This window comes from Xiphias gladius, chromosome 10, assembly GCF_016859285.1.
Source record: "Xiphias gladius isolate SHS-SW01 ecotype Sanya breed wild chromosome 10, ASM1685928v1, whole genome shotgun sequence".
NCBI classification, from domain to species: domain Eukaryota; kingdom Metazoa; phylum Chordata; class Actinopteri; order Istiophoriformes; family Xiphiidae; genus Xiphias; species Xiphias gladius.
The window spans coordinates 13,470,391-13,491,712 of NC_053409.1; the positions used below are offsets into that span (position 1 = coordinate 13,470,391).

The window sequence follows — 21,322 nt, forward strand, 5'->3', positions numbered from 1 at the left end:
AAGTAGCAGGTGTTGTCTATAAAAATGTACATTTAAACATGGCTCAAACAGATACAGCGACTTCTTCTCCTTGCACGACACAGTCGTAATGTTTCCTCTTACGAACGGGGCTTTTAAAACAAGTCATATTCTTTTTTTTATTTTTATGATAAACTGATAATGCCCACCCACAGGGCTCCCCTCTTACTAGAGTGCATTGTAAAAGTCAAATGAACACAAATAATTTAACATTTAAAGGAAATGAATGGTAAAAAACACGCACACACACACACGCACGCTCACACAAAGGTAAAAAGATTCACCATATCGCTGCTTGGGAGGACATGAGTGCTTCTGCGAGGAGACTGGTTTGAGGTTAAAGGTCAGCCATGTCCTCATCCATCTGCACCGTCTGTAGTTTGGCTAGCTCCTTCCCTTCCACAGCCTCCATTTCCCCACACATCGCCCGCACCATCTCATTCACGCCTCCTGAGCCCGGGCCATCCACCTTGTTCTCCGAAAGGTTCATGTAGTCGCTGTTTAGGCCGGGGCCCATCAGGTGTGAGGGCGGAGGCCCCCGGACCTCATGGCCCCCAAGGTACTCTGTGGGCTGGAGGTGGTGGCTGCCCGGTTCCGTTTGGGCCATCAGGGGCGTGCTGACGGTGAGGGTGGTGTAGACCTCCGGCTCAGGGCTGGATGAGGTAACAGCGACGACCTCGGTGGTTGACGCAGGACCTTGGCTAGAGGCAGCCTCTTCTGAGTTGGGGGTGGTGTAGCTGATCTGACCCCTGGGATCCAGGTGAAGCCCGTGGTGATACGAGGAGTAGACACCTCCCTCCAGAGGCTCCTTCTTGATGGATGGCTGGCCGTTGTTGCTCATGCTGTAGAGGACTGTGCTGTGGTGCAGAGACGTCATGGTCAGCTTGTCCTGCTGCTGGAACGAGTCGCCACTGGAGGAACTCACTGCTACGTTGTTCAGAGGCATGGTACCTGTGGTAATACAATGATACATCAATACATATAGTATCTCCAGCTCCAGTTTAGATCCCATTCCCATGGCTGGAGCCCCTTCTGTTTCCTTACGATAGCATATGTTTCATTAAGAGCAGGCCTTGGCCCCAAAATTGCTGTTGTGTGTCTCAAACACTTTGTGCTGCTTAAGCTTGACCCCACGTTGCCCCAGTGAATGAATGCAAAAGCCTGCCAGAACTCAATAGCAAACTGCAATTTTTTGTTTTTTTTCCATATAAATTCATCCTGGTGTAGATTCTCTGCTTTCTGTCAGAGTAAGTGCTGTAATGGCTTATTCCCTGTTAGTGCCTTTCATGGCCTCTGATTGTCTGAAACATATTTCCCCACCTCCCTGCTCTGCAGATGAAGAGTGCAATGATGATGAGTGATGGTGACTTCAGAACTTGTTTTTATTCATCTCTGGGGTTTTCAAAGGACCACCTCTCGTGTGTGTGTGTGTGTGTGTGTGTGTGTGTGTGTGTGTGTGTGTGTGTGTGTGTGTGTGTGTGTGTGTGTGTGTGTGTGTGTGTGTGTGTGTGTGGGGCCCTTTCCTGTTTCTTCTGCTCTGTGTTATGTGTAGTATCAGCCCTTTGGGCTACGGCCCAAACACTGACAAGCCAAGAATAAAGCAGCTCAGATATATTGGGAGAACGTAGTAGAGATCTGTTGACAAACCAGCGGAGACGTGGAACATTGTGCTGGAACATTTAAGGAGGGCAAAGAGCACCGCTGACCTGCTATCAAGCTGTGAGATAAAAGGGTATAATATCTATCTGGGATGTAAGACTCATGTAGATTTTATCTGGATTTAGGTATACTAATACTGTACTAGATCTTGTTTTTGTCTTTTCTTGGTCGTAAAGGATGCAATAATGTAACAGCATTAAGTAAGAGCAGATTTTTTGTATTTACCTGACAGATTAAATGAGTGTGTTTCTGCCTCTAAATGTATAAGCATCTTATCTCTATTATTAGACATTACCTCCCAATCCTTAATAAGAATTTAAGTATGATCAGTCATTATTTGCAAGGTCAAAAATACTGTAATATTTAATTGTTGCTCTTCTTTATCTCAGTATTCTATGATACATTTCTCAAGAAAACATGACACAACAGTTATTGTGAGTAAACTAGTATGTAAGCTGTAAAACAGAATAATATAAAACAACAAATCACTTCCTGAACCCACCTTGTTGTGGGATTGTTGAGGCAGAGGAGGCAGAGGAGAGCTGCAGGGGAGGAAGTCCTACATCACTGTTGAGCAATGAGCTGCCATCACTGTCAGAGACGCCACTTGGTACCTGGACCAGACTGTAGCCGCCGAGCTGCAGCGCACCTGACGAGGAGCTGAAGGTCAGCACAGAGGAGCCTCCGTTCTGGGCAGCCATGGTGTGAACCCCCTCCAGTTTCACCTCGGCTCCGTTCGCACAGCCAGAGTAGGAGGCGTACTGCAGGCTCGAGTCCTCAGCAGAACTGCCCAGTCCCTTGTCCTGTCCTGTCTGCATCTGCATGTCCACTCCAGAGCTCCCCAGCAATACCCCTCCAGACGGCCTCAGAGGGTTGAAGGCCAAGGGCTGGATGCCCAAATTGAGCCCGTTGAAGAGAATGTTTCCAGGTGTGTGGAGGTAAGACGAGCCACCATTGTGAAACACGGTGGTGGAGGTGTTACTGGTTGCTAGACTTCCGTTGTAGAGACCGCCACTGCTGGATCCAGGGGGCATCTTGATGTCCCCTATCTGTTGGATGACCACCCCACTGTCCAGAGGCCCTGTTTGAATCCCGTGGCTGATCACCCCATCTGAGGAGTTAGAGAGAGGCCGGGGTGACAACTCCTCCTGGCCTTTACTAGACTCATCCTCTGTGCTATGGTTTCCATCAGATTCACTGTGAAAAAAGGCAGAAAAAGATAACAAATGGCTTGCCCCAAAACAAAGGGAAAAAAGGAATCGTTTGTGGTACATTACTGTTATAAGACGAATTTAAGTCGAAAGGGAATAAAACTGGAAAATGTGCAAGTTCCTGATATGGGCAATATGTTCTTCTTCTTCCCTTTGTTTAGGTTTCTGGGAAAGAAGACACACTCTAAAGCACTGTTACAATTAGAGAGTATAAACTAGTATAATGGCGTTTATTTCCTTTCCACCCACATCTTGCCTACAACCAAGAGCAGACAGTCACATTTGTTGCTGTGTTATTACACAGCTTTGAAGAACAGGCTGTGTTTGTGAATGTGTAGCCCTGTCTTACCTCATGGAGAGCTGCACTGACAACAACCAGGCAACATCAACAACCGTGCAACCATTTGGCGTAATAAATTCTGGTGTGACAAAATGCCAGCGCTGGTGGCATGACAGAACAAATGGCCGAAGCGATTTGTTTGTTGTTCCCCTCAATTTAAAAATGTCAAATTAAAATCCTGCCTTTTCAGTTGTCAAGAAGCCACAGTCTTGAAAGCAACATCGACGTAGCTGTTATATTTTGTTTATTAACCCCCTTTTAAAAGACTGATCAAAACAGCTGCACCCCCCCCCCCCCAACACACACACGCTCAAACATCCGAACCCCCCACTTCCAGGAAAAGATATAAAGCAAGATGCTAGTTACTTCAAGTGTGAGACGATTAAGTTTGTTCAAAATATCCACAGGTTGTAAACATATTAAAACACTGTTTCAGAATACGTGTAGTCGCGATTTGAGGGCAGCATATGATGGTTTGTGTGTGTTTGTGCGCGCTTGTCTGTGTGTGTGTGTGTGTGTGTGTGTGTGTGTGTGTGTGTGTGTGTGTGTGTGTGAGAGAGAGATAGAGAGACAGACAGAGAGAGGGGTCACCTCCACCAGGTGTGCGTCAGCTTTGTTCACAGAGAGGGAAACATGAAAGACGGTTAAAATCAGTCTGTTTGTGGGGAAGATTATGAAATGAAACGCAGGAGCTGGTGGAGCTTCTGAGATTTTTTTTTTTGGTATGAGAGGGAAAAAATGTAATTGTGAAAATGATTTAGGGTGGGCTCGGGACACACGCACGCGCTAGTGTGTTTGTGTGTGTGTGTGTGTGTGTGTGTGTTTGTGTCTATGGGCCCGTGCACGTCTACACACACATTATTAATACACGAGAAGAGGAAAATGAAAGCAACTTTTCAAGTCACCTTTTCAATTGTTTCATCAAAGTTACACTCTTTGTGTGTCTGATAGCCAAGGCACTGGAGTGCGTGAGGTGAAGTTACTATGTTATTTAGTTGCTTATGGTTTCCATGCCCCATAGCACCAACACACTTGAAACCGGATCTGAAAGGCAACCGCTTCATATTTCAAAACATTAAAAGCGTGCTCCAGACCCTTTTACGCATCCTTTTTTTTTTGTTTCTTAATAATAAACAGCTAGTGACTCACAATATCAAGTCAAGTAGGTCCGACGGCAGATTATGTTATACACTGAGCACTGTCAGTCACTGACTTAAGTGTGAATGGGTATAAACTAGGCGTCCCTCCACGAAAAAAAGCTTTCAAATACTTTATTCAAAATTAGAATGAGTGTATCTTCACGCGCCTTTTACGCACAGTGAAATGTTTTAACGATTTGGTTCGTACGAAGCTTTTGATTGAAATACGTCGATTGGTCCTTTTGTTGCCTCACCTTTTTGATTGTGCCTCGGACGGGTTTCTGTCTCTCTGTCTTCTGTTTTTGAACCAGTTGCTGACCTGGGTCAAGGAGAGTCCTGTAATCTTGGCGAGATTTCTTTTCTCGGCAGGAGAGGGGTACCTATTCTGATTATACAGATCCTTCAGCGCGTTTCGAGACCTCTCCTTGAAACAATACACAGTCTCCTCGCCGTCCCAGATAGTCCTAGGGAGAGGGTATTTTCTCCGGATCCGGTACTTGTCCACGGCGCCCAGGGGTCTCCCCCGCGCCTTCTCTGCCTCAGTGTACCGGGCCTTGTACCACAGATCTTGCAGAAAGGTGTGGTTGGACGGACTGAAACTGTGGTTCTCCAAGATACTGTACAGCTCCTGATAACGAGCCTGGTGGAAAGCAACGAGGGCTTGGGCTTTTAAGATGCTTTCGTTGCCGCGTAGCAGGTCACTCTGTGGCAGGGACCACAGGAACCTGGCCAGCCGGTCCACATTGCCTCCCTGCTGCAAAGCCTCGCAGACACACGCCACTTGCTCCGGGGAGAACGCCAGAGAGGAAGCGGCGCTCACCAGCAGCTCCGTGCGCACCGCGTCCGTGTTGGGAGTCGTGCGCTCCATGGACAACTCCGCCGTGTCCAGCGCCACAAACTTGATGCACTCCCGCTTATCCACCTCCTTCACATTTTCCCTCTTGATGTCATTTGCTGTTGTGACTTCTCCGGCAGAAGAAGAAGACATTTTTTTTTTTTTTTTTTTTTTTTTTTTTTTGTTCAAGCCTTCCCTGGTAAAGTCACTCCTCCCAGCTCGATCAGGTTACCTCCTCGCCATGCGAATGCGATCGGATATCTGACAGCAGCTGTAAGTAGATATCTCTCTCCCCTTTTCCTTCCAACGTGACTTTTACTCTGCGGGGACTGGGGCTGGAAGGAGACACACTGGGGTCTATCTGCAGGAGAGCCACGCTATTGGCCGCCGATGGACTCATAAGGGAGGAGCAAGCCGATTCAGAGACGAATGTTTGGTTTCCAACTGTCACTCATACAACTTCCAGTATATCCCCGTACCTCACCTGTGCAAGGTGAGTTCTTTTGGGATCGAGGGAACGGGATATCCTTGTTGTTTGTATGGCCGGGAGCTGCCTTTGCAGTGGATGGCACTGGGGGGTAATGGGGAGAAGGAGGGGCGGGGGAGGGGGGATATACTCCGGGAAATATTATCCTTCATTATCTCAATCTAAAACGATTGAACAAAACATTAAATAAAACTTGAGAGTGAGACTGGATTAGTCGAATATTCTCAACTCAGAGGAATTTTTAAGTGCCAGCCTCGTCTAGCACTCTCCATTTTAGCTTGTATTTCCAAAGACCCTTTCAGTTTTGATTATTATTGCAGTACACTCTCAAATCTGTATGTCACAAGCTATACTCACACTGAATCAAGTCATAACAAACACATTATGATCCCGATAAACAATGTCAGATCAAATCCAGTACAATAAACATGTAATATTTAGTAACAGCTACCGAAACAAACATCTCCATATGAGCACATATTTTCAGGCCATCTCATAAATATGTGTGATGTGGTATTTCTGTCTTCTTTAGAGCCAAACAGTAGCTCTAAGTATTGTTTTCACCATTCACTCATACCCTCAAAGCCAACCATCTGTCTAACATTGATATAAGATGATATAATATTTGTAAAATAATGTCACTCTCTGGCCTATAAAAGCTTATATTTGTGTTTATACAATCATATGCAGCCAGTCACATTCATTATTTGAAAACCTGATAAAAATATATTATTTGTTTTTGATGTTGATTTTGTTTGCTTGCTTGTTTTTTTCAAATAGAGAGTTTAAATCTACTGAAGCAATGGAGTCTAACACTGTCTTAACAATTACTGACATCCATACAACATCAGTAAATCCATAAAACACAATCTCTTGGGCTTTTAGTCACTGTTATAAAAATATACAGCAGTGCATCCGCTCTCTGATCCATAGCCTTTTAAAAGAATGGAATTAAAATGAAACTATTCAACCAGCCGCAATAAAGTTAATATTACTATTTATCACTATTATATTATAATAGATATTTTCCATCTTCATCATAAATTTACATTGCAAGATCACGAATCACATAATATATCCTTCATCCTTGGTGAATTATTTCCCCCAAACAGCTACACAAACAACCAGAAACCAATGTTTCAGTTCAGACTTACATTAGATCATGGAATATATGGGAATCATGTGTGGGGGAACTGCACAGAGGAGACTGTGAAACCCATAACAAGAACAGCCAATTTATGCATTCTCTCAAAATACAACCTAGTGAAAATAAACTACTCAGCTTTTTAGCTCAGACCCCCCGGGACCCCTCAGGGACCCCATGCGTGTGCCTGCACCACAGCGTGACCATTGCAGTAGAGGTCATCATTAAATAGGAACCGCTCTTATTAGTGCAGTTTCCCGTCGGACCACATTGTGTGTAACGCAGCGGTTTGCCTCCTGGAAAGTGACAGTTCAGCTGCTGGGTTTCGACTTTTTTCTCAAGCTTGTTATTTTGAGTGGCTCGCACAGAGATGGACGACCAGGGGTGTCCGAGATGCAAAACAACCAAATACAGGAATCCGTCGTTGAAGCTGATGGTGAACGTCTGCGGCCACACGCTGTGAGTATTTACATCAGACAGCTAAAGAAAGCACAGAGTGAGGCAAATTTCCCCACAACACCACGATGTTTTTTTGATATAAACTGTGCAAAAAAGACACTTATCAACACAAGAAGCACCTAAAGCCGGCGGTTAAGTCTTATCTCAAAAGTATTTCCACCCGTTTCTCTCAAGTCTTAATGGTCGTGCGTTTGAGCTTTTAGCTAACAGCCAACGGTTTGTTGTGCCCAGTGGTTTCGCCTCAAATATAAAGGCGGATTTTACACTGCATACTCATATGGATAATCTAAATTTGATTCTGTAAACCACGACCAGCCTTCAGAAAGATACTGCAGCTTTGACAGGCGCGTTGACACGGTGTAAAAGTGGGTTTATCCTCTGCCACATCCTTGATAGTGCAGCGTGGCAACACTTTCGAACGTGCTAGACATGGACAGATAACACCACATCGGTCGTTGTTTGCACCTGACCTGCACTGCCAGTCTTGACCCCTGTTTAAAAAGTGGAAGAGGGGGTCTTTTCATTGGACCACTGTGGTGCACGGTTCTTGGAAATATGACTTTTTTTGTGGAAAGTTCAGCACGGCATTGAGAAGAGTGACTGAGGATGAGGGGTATAAACTTTGTGTGTATGCAGTGTGTGCTGAGGTTTTGACCTCATAACGAGTGCAAAGTATCCAGAGAAGTTAAAAGGGCCAGCTTAAAGGTACAAATAAAATCTAATCTACATGACAGTTTCACGACATAATTATAGCACCACTGGTATATCTCTCCGTGCTTAACTGATATACAGTATCACGTGTTCTGTAAACTGGTTCTCATGTATTCTACCATAGTTACAAGCAGAGACAGAAATAACGCCCAGACCGTACCCCAACCTCACCCAAGCCTTTAAAAAAATGCATCCTAAATGTAACCATTTTCACCTTTTATACCTAAACTTGACAGTCTCAAGGCTGATCCGTACACAGAGCCCTTTTTAACTTACTAAACCCCCTGTGGTGGCTCTGGTTTGGTGGGTCAGTTACAGCATTTGTGCTCAAAACCGTGGTGGGATTCATAATTTTGCATAAAACAGAAAAAAATAAACTGCAAAATTCCCATCACATGTTATCAGAGAATGTATTAAAATTTAATTTACAATGACATAAAACAAAGAAATTTAAGCAAGACTTTGCTTTTGTGAATCTGTAACCAACAAATATATGCAATTTTTTTGTTTAAAAAAAAATGACTTGAATGATTAATCAGATATCACAAGTGGAATTATTTTATTTAGATTGACTTGATTTCTTAATAAACTATCGGGTCACAGTAATCCTATTTATTGTTTAACTACAGTTTTGATTGTGTGTCGCCATCGTGTTAGTACTGGGTAAAACCTGTTTGCTGTGCATTTTCCAGTGTTTAACCTTGTCATCTGTTTAAAAACCTGGTCATTTAAATGAAGGGGGCATGTTCTCCATGAGCATCATGCAGTGACGGTGGTAGCCTTAAGAGAGCATCTTTTCGACCCTGTCTGTTTATTGACCGACCCATCAGGAAGCGGCCGTGCTTTGTCATCAGGTCAGTGAGCTCATAACTCACCGCCTTGTGTCTGGATGCCGGGCTACACGCAGAAAATTAAAACGATTCTGCAATGAGGCAATTTGGAGAGATGTCCTAGCTCAGGTCACCTTGGATTTGTTCCTCAGAGCCGGTGCGACAGTGAATTTATGCACCACTTGGAAACTGCTGTACTCTCAAACTGTATTAGTATTTTCATCCCTGATGTCACTTGGCTTTTTTGTTTGCAGCTAGGCTTACTGAAGAGTTGATAGAGAAACTTTGAGTGATGTAACTCCCTTTACAAATGAACTTAAAAGTCACATTATGAAATGATTACAACTAAGGAAAAAGTAGCTGTTGTGGGAGCGCAATGGACGGTCAATACAACAAATTAAATGTAATAATCAGAATTAAAATACTATCACAAGCTAGGGTAGATTTGCTGTCTAGTATCAGCATTTATCTGATGATAATACTGTAAATAAGTGTAGGCCTTAGATTGAAAGGAAATATTATCACAAAAATTATAATCTGTCATCTCGGATTCTTAGTGTATTTTATTACCGTTTCTAGTGTCAAGTATGACGTAACAACTTTTAACCATCTGGGATGTGAACACCTGTTATCCCATCTATTTACGTGGTGTGTGGACTTGTATGTTGATGTTAGACTCAGGTCTGAAATGATTGGTTTATTAATTGATTTGCTGGTCCACAGAAAATTAATCAAGAACAGTTTTGATAACTGCTTCATCAGTGGGTCATTTATCAAGCAAAAATGAAGAGCAATCAATGTATCCGGCTTCTTTTCTGCTTTTCTGTGTCTCACAAAAATTGTAAAGTGGATACCTTTGAGTTTCCGAATGTTGACCTGTCTGGAACTACAACTGGCGTTTTGTTTTTGTTTTGTTTTTTTTAATTTTGTGACCACGGGCTAAATGATTCATGAATTTATTTAAAAAAATATAAGTCGATTTTTACAACGTCATACTCATTAGCTGCAGCCCTTGGACTCTCTGCACTGGCTCATTCATTTAAAAAAAGTGTTATCCTCTCTCTACTTTGGCCTGGCTGAGTGGCCTTTTCAGTCTTGGTTGACCAGGCTTCCTGCCTCAGCAATGCCATGCGGTACTGAGCCTCTCCACCTCTAGCATGCATCTAAATTTAAACCACACCACAGCACATTTTGTATCCCTGTCATCGGGGGCGTTTGATGTGTGTTATTTATTACCTTTGCACAATGACACCAGGTCCGTGTCCCTTTGGCATTTGACACTGGGCACACAGGCAGGCACAAACAATGTGGGGAGTGGACATGTCGGGGTTGACAGGATAAACAAACCTCATTAAGTAGAAAATAGTTTCCTGTGCATGATGGTTGTATATTCTAGGTTGATAGACAGTGGTAAAGTGGAAAAAAGATTTTTTTCAAGTTTTCAGGGTTCCAGAAATAAAAGCTATGTTCATTTTCTCCATAGATACTTCCAAGACTTGGATGGACATGAAATACTCTCAGTTGAGTGCTCAGTACAGAAGACTGTGTACTTTACAAACTTCAAGGATTAGACTGAGAGCTAGATGTGAAGATTGATGCCACCATTGCTACAGCCAGGAGATAATTAGCTTAACTTAACATAAAGGCTGTTAGCAGGGGGAGACAACTAGCCTGGCTTTGTCCAAAGGTTAAAAAATCTGCCTGTCACCACGTATAACCCCCTGTAAAACCACAACTTGTCTTTTCTCCAATTAATTTATCATCCTCTACATTGATTAAGCAAATCAGATATAACATATTAATGAGTGAACTTTATAGGTGCTAGTAGGCAGATTTTTATTTATTTTTTTCAACCATTTGACAGAGCCAGGCTAGCTGTTTCCCCCTGTTTCTAGTCCTTATGCCAAGCTGAGCTAACCGCCTCGTGGCAGGAGCTTTATATTTAACAGACAGACATGAAAGTGGTATAGATCTTCTAGTAAAAGCCTCAGCAAGAATGCAGCTAATCATATTTCCTACAATGTCGAACTGTTACTTTAAGAGAGACATCCAAGTTCCATGGGGCATGGCTGTGAAAGACTGCCAATTAGCCAGCCTTTGCTGCTAATGGAGAGCCTAACTTCTGCACCGCCTCTGGGTTAGCTTTTAGTTCTCACTGTATTTTCTATAATATCATTAAAATATTCATATCCCTGTGTTTTTATTTTTAGAAACTTTGAGCTTTTCATTAAAATAACATTTTTAAATTCAAATTTACTCTTCCCACTTTGCTACTCTATGAAATCCACTTTGCTACTCTATAGAATACTCCAAATCTGTGGTTTATTTTTTAAGATCACAGAAGCCTGACGCTAGCTTCATGTGTAAGCAATCATACTCCTTGGCCTCAGCATTTTTTGACTGTGCTGCTGCAGGTATTGTAGGTCACAGGGCAGGACAGAGCGTCATAGCAGGTTTAAATATGACATAAAGCCAGCTCCGCTCCGTGTGAACTCAGTCAAGGGCTCTAAGAAAGTCCTGAGAAAATGTTGAGCTTTGTGACAGAAACGGGTGGATCCAGCTCCTTGTGTTTCTCTTTCTTTTTTCTTTTTTTTTTTGTTCAGTCCTGCAAAGGGAGGAGGCAAAGATACCAAATTGTCACCGAGCAGTGGTGGGGTGATAGTGGCAGTGGTGGGGGAGCCTCTTTGCTGAGCCAGGACCCTGTTTACCCTCCTCTTACCACCCCCTTCTCTGACCTGCTGACAGCTGCAGATGGGAGAGATAGGAGCCTGGAGCTCAGAGCAGGACAGGTGAGAAAGGGAGGAGTCAGGAGCACTCAGTCAGCAACAACTGCCCCGGGACACGATGATGGCAAGCTGCTAGAGATCTGGCTGTTCACTTAAATGTCTGTTCTGTATGCCTAGCAACATTGTCTAGCCTTGGCAAGAGATTTCTGAGTCCCCCTTTGATTAAAAATTGCAACAGGCACATAGTCTAAAAGCTGTCACTTAGAGGAGGCAAACTTCAGAGGAAAGATGGCAAATTGACTCAAAGTCTCCTCCCTCCTCTTTAGACGTTCTTCTCTTTGCTCTAGAGTTACACAGGATTTCCCCTATGGAGAGTTCTGTTGTGTGGTCCATTTATAGGGCAGGGGGCAAGCTACGCCCCACTCCTTGCCCCGTGTTGATGAATGGGCTCTTTGTGGGCCTGTGGAAACAAGCTGAATCCCTCCATCTACCTCCATATGGCCAGGCCTATACATCTCCTGTAGCCTGGGGCCACAGTGAACATCTGCCTCTTCCAGGGTGCGCTTGAGCACCGGGCTCCTCGTGCTCTGAAGCACCAACTGGACAACGCAGATGTTTCTGTGTAGCGTTCAGCTTTCATTTTTATATTGCTGCTTCATTTAAGACAAGCTAAACTGACATGCTTGTAAAATAGTCCCCTGCAATGCTGTGTCGTTTTTATATCTGTGTGTGTGTTGTATGGCTGGTGTGATACTTGGCAGGTGAGCTTGTTTGACCCATATCTGAGACGCTATGCGTAAACAGCCAAACTCCATGGCTCTGCAGTTTCTCCTTTAACAGTTTTTTTGTTTTGAATTCTGCTGATGAAGTGAAATGTCCTGCATGAGGACTCTTTCATGATTGTTCTAATAGGCTCGATCCGGGGAGAGCTTTTGACTAGGCACCAGTGTCTCAAGCCCAGTCTTTGACTTTAGGAAAGAAGTGACTCAGCCATATGCTGAAAAATCTGTCTTTTTCCCCTCACCTTTGCTATATTTTATTATGAAAACTGTCAGTGGTTAAAAATCAGATACTGGCATTTGGAAACCAGATGTTATCCATTTTTGCAAAGGTGGTAACAAGCAGGAAGGTGAATTCCTGTGGAAATAAAACTCCACAAGGACTTAATTAAAAGAGTGTACTGTGCAAACGTTTATCCAAGCCCTCCACCCCATCAGGGGAGATTTAGGAACATTCCCATTGTCCTCAGTGTCCACTCCTCACTTGAGTGTGACTGATGGGTAAACGCCTACCTGCATAAAGGTGTGATTGATGGCTGAGCTCAGGGTTGTGCCCTCAGGTAGGTCTGCTGGTTAGTTGCTGTGGAGCTGTGTCATGATGGTGCATGAAGTAAACCTTCCTGTTTCAACCTGGGCTTTACCTGAAATACCCCAACATTGTCTGAGAAGTGTTTAGGCCTCTTTGTTCAGTATTTTCTCACTGGTGGAGAGGCATGCTCACAAAAAGAGAATTGTGATTCACGGTGCCTTTTATATTAGGAATGAAAGGCCGTCTGAAAAACTCATCATGACTGTGCTGTACTACTACATATTTTGTCTTGGAAAGCAGTCATATCCATTAAACAGATTTATAGTAGATACTTTGATCAATAAGTGCCTAGATTTCCACGGTATTTAAAAATGGGGTTTAAACATCTCCATAATACGGCTTCCCTTCATTTAGACACCATGACAGGAATCATAATGATGTTTTCTGGCAGAAAATGGAAAAAAAATTGGAACTGCATATGGATATATAATACTGACGCTTTTTTAAAATGTTAAGGTTTTTATTTATCTGAGAGTTTAAGCACAAATGACAGTTCAATTTAAAATACTTGCCAATTAAGTAATGAATACACAAAACACTGCAGTCGTCCATCTGCATTTCTTTGCCTTTCCCAAATTACGTAAGACTTAACCATTCTTAAATGATAAACTACCCTGTGAATTACGGAGCTGGGATTTTATCATATTATGCAATGTGGTAGAATGACTGAGGTCTGTTGAAATAACAATAAAGCAAATGTTTTTCAAGGGTAGATAGACACTCCACTGATGGGGTGTCAGACTAATTTCCTCTTGTCTGAGAGTGGGAGGCAACCTAAACGACATTCCATTCATAATCACAGCCATCTTTGAGCACTCAGAGGAAATATTCATATAACCCATTATCACCCACTATGCCTGATGATAACTTACAGGCATAAAAAAACACGAATCTACTTTACTGGGAGGAAAATTGTATTTCAGCAACCACATATGCCGTTACATGCACGCACACAGCTGACTCTCAGGGCCTGCCTGATGAGGGTCATCTCTGGAAATGTCCACCTCAGCTTGGTGGTATTTTCTGTTTGTTGTCTCTCCCGCAGATGTGAGAACTGTGTGGAGATGCTGTTTGTGCGCGGCTCGGGCAACTGCGTGCAGTGCGACACGCCCCTGAGGAAGAGCAACTTCCGTGTGCAGCTCTTCGAAGACCCCACCGTAGATAAGGAGGTGGAGATCCGCAAGAAGGTGCTGAAGATGTGAGTGAGGGGGACCGGGAGGGTGAGGGGTGCGGCTCTGCGTGTTTATGTGTCATCCCATGCCTTCGCCCACTTCTTAAGCCACCTTTGTCTTTCTCATTACACTGTTTGTTTTGTAGACAATGACTCTCCCCGGGGGGGGCTCAAACGGAAAGGCTCTTTCCCTGCCAGGTTTTTACTTCGCAGCCCCCGCCCTCTTTCTCTCCCTCTCATCAGTTCTTTAATAGCCTCTTAATTGACATCTAATGTGTGTCTATTAGGCAGTATGCAGAGATGGTATTATAAAGGGTTGATTTAATGGAGGCTGTTAATGTCATTGCTTTCATTAGTTTTTACTATTTGTATCTTGAGTTCCGTTCTCTCTCTGCAGATACAACAAGAGAGATTTTGACTTCCCCAGCCTGAGAGAGTATAATGACTACCTGGAGCAAGTGGAGGACATAGGTAGGAGCATCGACTTTGTAATCTCAGGCTGAATCAGAGGGCGAAGGGATGCTTACTAGTGTAATGATTTCTCCTTGACTCTGGCTGCACAGGGTGATGTTTTACGGCCATTCATGGCTGCCAGGGGCATGAATCAGGGAGTAGCTCTGCCAATGCTAACACGTCTTGACTGGCAAACCACCATGGACTTTTGGCCTGGATGTATTAAGAGAGTTGGATATGGTGCGGCAAGTTAGCCTTGCTTCTAATTTGTCCCAGTGGCCAACCGTGGTGCTGCAACAACAACAAAAAAAAACCCCATGGGGCGAAAACATATTTTCTCTATATACATCAGTGACATCAGTGATATGTGTTCACTCAAAGTTGACCAGCTCATCTATTTTTAACCTTAAAACAACACATTTTCTCCTTAAATTTTCCCTTTGTGCATCACAGAAGATCTATCTCACTTAAGTTTAGAGAAATATTGAATTGCCAGATGCTGTGTTTAAGGTTACACCTTCTTGACTAGAATTTAGAATAATTGTGTCATGGGTTTTTGAACAGTGCTTGCCTGCACAACATGAGTTTGTGCTGATTGACATTAAAGTGTCTTGGGTTGAAGAGGTTAACGGTGATTTGTGTCTCCTCTTTGTAGTGTATAACCTGACAAACAACATTGACGTGGAGAACACCAAGCTGAGGATGGAGCAGTACCAGAGGGAGAACAGAGATCTCATCCAGAGGAATAAGGCTACACTTGTATGTACCAAGTGTATTTTCCCCACACATGCATGATGCCTTTACTGATAACTATAATGTGATACTAAAATAAACACTTGAAGGATATCCTTAGAGAGGTCAGACAATAGGGTCAGGTACAGTGTGGCACCGTTCAAGCTTGTTAAGATACATCGTCCAGGTCAAACACACTACAGCATTTTTTTCGCAACATGCTCTTTCTCTTGCTAACCGATCTCCTCCTCAGACCCGAGAGCAGGAGGAATTGGAGGAGCTGCTGTTGCTGGAGCAGCAGGGCAATGAGCAGCGGAGGCTGGAGGCGCTGCAGGAGGAGCACAGGCAACTGCAGGCCAAGAGGAAGAACAAGCAGGCTCTGCTGGATGAACTGGTGAGAAACACACATGTTGCATGTCCACAGAATGACAATTCAAGTGAAGCAAATGGCAGGTCACATATTCACAGATATCTTACATACACACCCTCAGCCTGAGGGCTCATGGCTGTGAGATCATTAAGAGCTTATTAACAGTAAATGTGCTGTGGGCTGCATTGTTCTCATTCTGTGATTCCAAAGCTTCTTGGCTCCATTGTGTTGAGCTGCGGTCTTTGGAAGTGATTGTTCCTGCAGAGTAGACTGCTGAAGGACCATCACAGATAGCAGGCTAAGCTGTGTGTTTGTTTGTTTAAGGCACAGGGCCTGTTGACTGTAGGCAGATGAGATCAGCTCACACCCCCCATGGGGGAACTCTCCTGAAGTCTGACATCTGTACATCTCTGTGGCCAAAAAGCTCAGTGTTCTCACATGAGCACACAAGCATATGCCAATACATATATTTAGATTTCTTTGTTGCTATTTCCTTGAGAAGTGGCTAACTAATCAAATAAAATACATCACTTGCAAATTGGAACTCTCTTCTTGATTATTGTTCTAATTAAATGTAAACACTGAATTTACGTTATTTGTCTGTATGCATTTTTTTGTATTTATTTTTTTTAATAGCATTAGCTATTCATTCCCTTGTGGTTCATTGTTAAATGCTAAGACATCTCTAGATTGTCCTGCCATTCCTGTCCACCCTATCAAAAATGTCCTACCTCTTGAGTGAACAATGTGTCTAAGCTTGTGTTGTTAGACCTCTGCGCTTGGCAACACTCCACTGGAGCAACTGAAACGTCCGACCTTGCATTTAATGGAGGTGAAGGTGGCGCAGTACACTTGAAGCAGCGTTTCCTGCATTGCCACAGTTTTGTTAACAGTCATAATGTGTTTTCATCTCTTCTCAACATACAACAGTTACATGAGAAAAAGGGCTCAACATGTACAAGTTTTAGCTGTTTTTACTGAGCAGAAAAGTTCCAGATAAAGCACTTTGTTGCATGTTACACATACACCTAGATTAACATTCTCATAAAATCCAAAATCCCATTTGTTTCTCCAGGAGCAGTCACAACTTCCTGCCACCATCTTGCTTGCCCAACACAAGGTCCGTGCTGCCCAGCTGGAGACCCAGATAGAACATCAGAAACAGACGGTCAAACCCACTAATCTATTTTCAACTGGAATCCATATGGTGAGTACGACATTTTAGGCATAGTAGCTCTTTAACCCCCTGTTCACACGTACAAATTCAGACAGGCTCTCTGTTGCCTGCCTCAATTGCCAAAATGGTGCTTTTATGTATTGTTTTTCTTTTTCCAGCCCCACTATCTCTAAACGTTTTATCATAGATAACTGGGAACCCATTGACTGTCGTTGAGTTGTCTCAGTTTGCTGTAGGAATCAAAAACAAATGTGATTGGTTGTCACCAGGTTGTCTAGGACATATGAATAAAATTGAACCTTTCTCAGCTTTCCCAGGTCAAGATATGGGACAACTTAAACTTTTAAAAAATGTTTTATTTGGAATTAGTAGCAGAAATACAGAAAAGAAATTTGGCGGAGAGAGAGAGAGGGGTATGAAACGCAACAAAGATCCCCTGGCTGGGAGACAAACCATGGACATTGCGGTTATGTGGTATGCACCTAACCCATTAGGCTACTAGATCGCCCACGACTTTTGAAACCATTCATGGCATTCTGTTGTCTCCTGTGTTTGAGTCTGTATGTGTAAACGGGGATAGCGCCACGAAACTGAAGGCTTATCAGACACTAGAACACTGGACAGTGATTTTTTGGTTTTGTCAGAAAGGATTTTGCAACCCTTGAAAGTTATTATGGCAGTAATTATTTTATTTTTTTTGTTGCAATGATTGTGAGGTAGAGATACAGAATCCCTGTCACAAAGTAATATACCAAGAATTTGCAAATGGTTGGTCTTTTTTATCAGATGACGCTTTACCACCCCTGCCGCATCAACAGATAGGCCTCATTCAAATAAATGAGGTGGATACATTTTTTCATGCAAGTAATTTTGCTCTGAACACAACTTTAGTATGGAATAGTCAGACTGGGCTTTGCTGTTTTAGGTAAAAGCAGCGTGAGCTCAGTGAAACACAAGACCTTGAAGAAGTCATACATACCGTAAATAACAAATGTCTACTATAGACATGCAGGTTAAGGTCATGTGGTTGTATACGTCTATCAACTGGTGGTTAGGTGGGTCTGAACAGTTAAGGTCGAAGTGTGATTTTTAGTTCAGTTCTCTATATGGAGGGCTTGTTGACAATAGATTGGTGTTAATAGTCCAGACCTTCAAAGGGAGGATATTGGTCCGTGTCTGGTGCTTCCTCAGTGTGGGAACAGGCCATTACCCCTTCAGTCATGTCATCACATTCCTCTGGGCGAGCAGTGCGACCCACAGCGAGAGCATGTGGGCTCAGGGCTCTAGTCGCTCTAAGCATGCAGCTTTGTGCTCATCGTATCTGGAGAGACCTTCCATTTGGCTGTAGTTCAGGTTTGCAGTCGTTTATTTTCATTTTACTGTGATGAGATAGGCTGTGTCATCACCCCCACCCGTCACTAGCAACCCTCATGAGACATGGTTGTCTTCCCACAGTTCAGTGGTGCATGGGAGAGATATCTGCTTAGTACTTACCTAGGCTCAATCTGTAGCCAGGTTTTGACATACTCAGGTATAACCAAATTCTCTCTTTTACCATCTTTGTTTGACTTCCTGCCCATTTTAATGTGTTTTTCCACTGGTGTCGCTCTCTTAAAAGTTCTTGGTGAAATAATCAGATGCAGTAATAATCAGTGAAACTACAAAAAGTATTAATTTACGCATTAAATCCCAGAGAAACAACTGGCTCATCCACCACCAGTCCAAAAGCATTGAATTGATCCAAATGGAAGATGTGGTACTCTGAATCTCACCCCTTTGATATACAGCATGAAGTTAAACTTGCTGATGGAGAGAGAAACAGCATGATTATGTTGCTCTTGGCTTTTTCTGGGGCTGTTTTTCCTTGCTTCTTTCTTCCCATTTCTCTTCATTCCCCGTCCCTGAGCTCCTGTTAGTGGAGCAGAGTTCTCACCATGCATCTGCTGTGTTGGATTGAGAGACTTGAGTCAGGGGAACGTGTGGGTTTGGATTTCCCTTCACCTCAGCGTCCATAAGAATGACTTCTGCTTAACTTGGTGGGGTTTCAGCACAGAGCGGTGGATTCCTGCATATTGCTGGAATTTATTTATCTGCTAGGTTGTGGTCCCTTGTTCCAAGCAGGATTTCAGTTTTTCTTCAGCAGAAATTAGGGGAGGCAATCGTAAAAACACATTTCTAAAGCTGAGGCACATTTGTATGATATTCCTTACAAGATACTCCTCTCTTTATTGACAGTGGAATCAATTAGTGCTGTAATGGCTAGTTAATAATTGATTAGTCAGTCGACATAACATTAATAGACAACAATTTTGATAATCAGCCATTTGAGTCATTTACCAAGCAAGAATGGCGAACATTAACTGACTCCAGCTTGTGAGGTACTTTTATATAATAGTATACAGAATAGCTTTCCGTCTTTGACTGTTGGTAGGACAACACAAGAAGTTTGAAGATGTTTCCTTGAGCTCCGGGAAAACGAAGATTAACCAGTAAAGGAATTGTTAGTAGAAGCTCCAGTATCAATACTCTCCTGTGAAACACATTAACAAAGTAGAAACATCAGGGAGCTGATTCATGTCCTCTTGTTTTTCCATCTGGATGTTTTTGGTGATGTGCAAGTTCACCAGTCACGAAAGCAGACATTCATTGCGCCCCTTACCTCCCTACCCCCACCCCTCTACCACCACCACCGCCACCTGCCCCCCAGCAATTCAGCCAGCTGCCTCACCCCGGGCCAAGGTGAGCCGTCACTGTTTGAATGACATATCTCCCTGTCTTTGAGCTGTCCGATCTGTGGAACCTGAGGATGCCAGTTCTTCCTCAGCTTCCCAATAGCTCCAATCTTTATTTAAAGAGTGATCTAATGTTGCATCTAGTTTTGTCATGCTGTTTACTGGGAACGTGTAAGGGGACATCTCAGCCATGCTGGCACTGCTCTTAGTCTGGGTGATTTTCCAGGAGTCAGTGAAGGGGACTCCAACTCTGATCCTGATTATTCTGGTTGTGTGTTAACATGCAGTCAAATGGATGCTTGAGGAAGTTAGCCGATCCTGAGGGAAAGTAGTCTCGGTCCAGGTGTGATGCGAGGTGGGATGGGCCTGGTCTTGCCTCAGGAATGGTCTGAAATCACTAGCTAATCCCTCACTTTGTAGGCACTCTATTGAACTAAGACACACACATACCCGTGTGCGGGTGCATGTGCGTGCACACACACACATAACACGTACGCGCACACCCCCCTTACCCAGTCTGAGTAAACATCTTTGAAGAATAAAGTGTCTTGTTAAAATAGATGTCCACTGATATCAAAAAGAGACTCTCTGTGTGGGAGGGAAGCAACTATTCGCTGTTTAAACAGGTTGCTTGTTGTTGTCTGACACATAAAACCAGCCTAAGTGCCAAGCAGGATGACAAGAGTCATCCTGCTTGACACCTGCTCTGACAAAACATAAACATGAGTTGAGGGTTATCAGCATATGAATTGTGTCTTGTTTAAGCATTACATGAGTAATTGTTTTTTTGTTGTTGTTGTTGTTGTTTTTGATTGTATTTTAGCATACTGACTTTATTTGTGACTATATAGTCATTTTGTTTTCCATTCTAAGAGTGTATGTGTGAGGTTAGGGATTGTCCTCAGCTGCTATAGTGTCCCATTCCTGAAAGCAGTTGACCGATGGGGAATCTCTCCACCTTGGGACAGCTTTCAGCGCCATCTTAAATGAAAGGTCCCAGGTTCCAGCACTGCTGGGGCCCAATCCACTCCTCAAAGGCGGCAGAGCAGCTGACATACCTGACGAAGCCGGCATGGGCACCTAATGAAAGCAGGAGGCACATACACACACACACACAAACACACATAAACAAAGTTCAACTCACACGCACAATCAGCCAAATGTGGGTGGAAAGTTTATTCCTAAACGAGATGTGTAGCTGACTGAAAAAACCCTGGGTTCCTCTCTGGCTTTATTCTGTTCTACACTTAGGCGGTGGAATTTGACCACCATAGAAAACACAAGCACAAGTACACACACTTATACATACATATGCTCATGCTGTGAGCTTGTTTGCTCAGGTCTGTTTTACCTGGTTAGGTTGTCCTCTACAGTGACCTCTGCTCAGTAGACGTACTCGTCAGTGCAGGCCAAGCTGTGCTTTGCTTTATTCTGGCAGACTGGCCTAACCTGTTCTGCCTGTGGGTTTGTCGCTACACACTCCCCGCAACCCCCACTCTGTCATTTCTCTTATTCACACTCTTAAGACAATTAGTAACAGACACAGGTATTTGTGTTGTTGTTTTATACAAAAAATTTTGAAATAAAAAATAAGTAAATAAATAAAATTTTGACATATAAAGCATTCACAAACCAAAGCCGACTAGTGTTATGTGAGAGAGTGCATAACCCTTGCCCTTTGGCCTTTTCCTTTTCATTGGATTGTTGGCATGTACGTTGATAGCTGCAGGAGCTTGGAGAGAGGGGGTCAGCTCGGGCGG

General features: G+C 43.4%; 2 protein-coding genes across 2 annotated transcripts in view; one reads left to right on the forward strand and one right to left on the reverse strand.

Annotated features, from left to right (window-relative positions):
• Positions 1–355: 355 nt before the first annotated feature.
• On the reverse strand, positions 356–5,355 carry six4a (SIX homeobox 4a). The gene is made up of 3 exons (XM_040137553.1): positions 4,622–5,355; positions 2,180–2,874; positions 356–969 (listed from the first exon to the last, which is right to left on the reverse strand). Exons 1-3 carry the CDS (start codon positions 5,353–5,355, stop codon positions 356–358), a joined length of 2,043 nt encoding a protein of 680 aa, XP_039993487.1.
• Positions 5,356–7,097: 1,742 nt separating this feature from the next.
• mnat1 (MNAT1 component of CDK activating kinase) overlaps positions 7,098–21,322 on the forward strand; it is a 31,220-nt gene continuing 16,995 nt past the window's right edge. Inside the window, exons 1-6 of the mRNA XM_040136786.1 lie at positions 7,098–7,292; positions 13,973–14,125; positions 14,496–14,569; positions 15,207–15,310; positions 15,537–15,677; positions 16,729–16,860. Coding sequence (XP_039992720.1) covers positions 7,204–7,292; positions 13,973–14,125; positions 14,496–14,569; positions 15,207–15,310; positions 15,537–15,677; positions 16,729–16,860 — 693 coding nt within the window. The 5' untranslated portion in view covers positions 7,098–7,203. The remainder of the gene's footprint in view (positions 7,293–13,972; positions 14,126–14,495; positions 14,570–15,206; positions 15,311–15,536; positions 15,678–16,728; positions 16,861–21,322) is intronic.

Excerpts from the sequence above, each read along its gene's own strand:
- six4a (XM_040137553.1), bottom strand. The coding sequence starts at position 5,355 with ATGTCTTCTTCTTCTGCCGGAGAAGTCACAACAGCAAATGACATCAAG. Across the intron at positions 2,875-4,621 it reads TCCGAGGCACAATCAAAAAG|TGAATCTGATGGAAACCATA; the intron begins GTGAGGCAACAA and ends CTTTTTTCACAG. Across the intron at positions 970-2,179 it reads CTCAACAATCCCACAACAAG|GTACCATGCCTCTGAACAAC; the intron begins GTGGGTTCAGGA and ends GTATTACCACAG.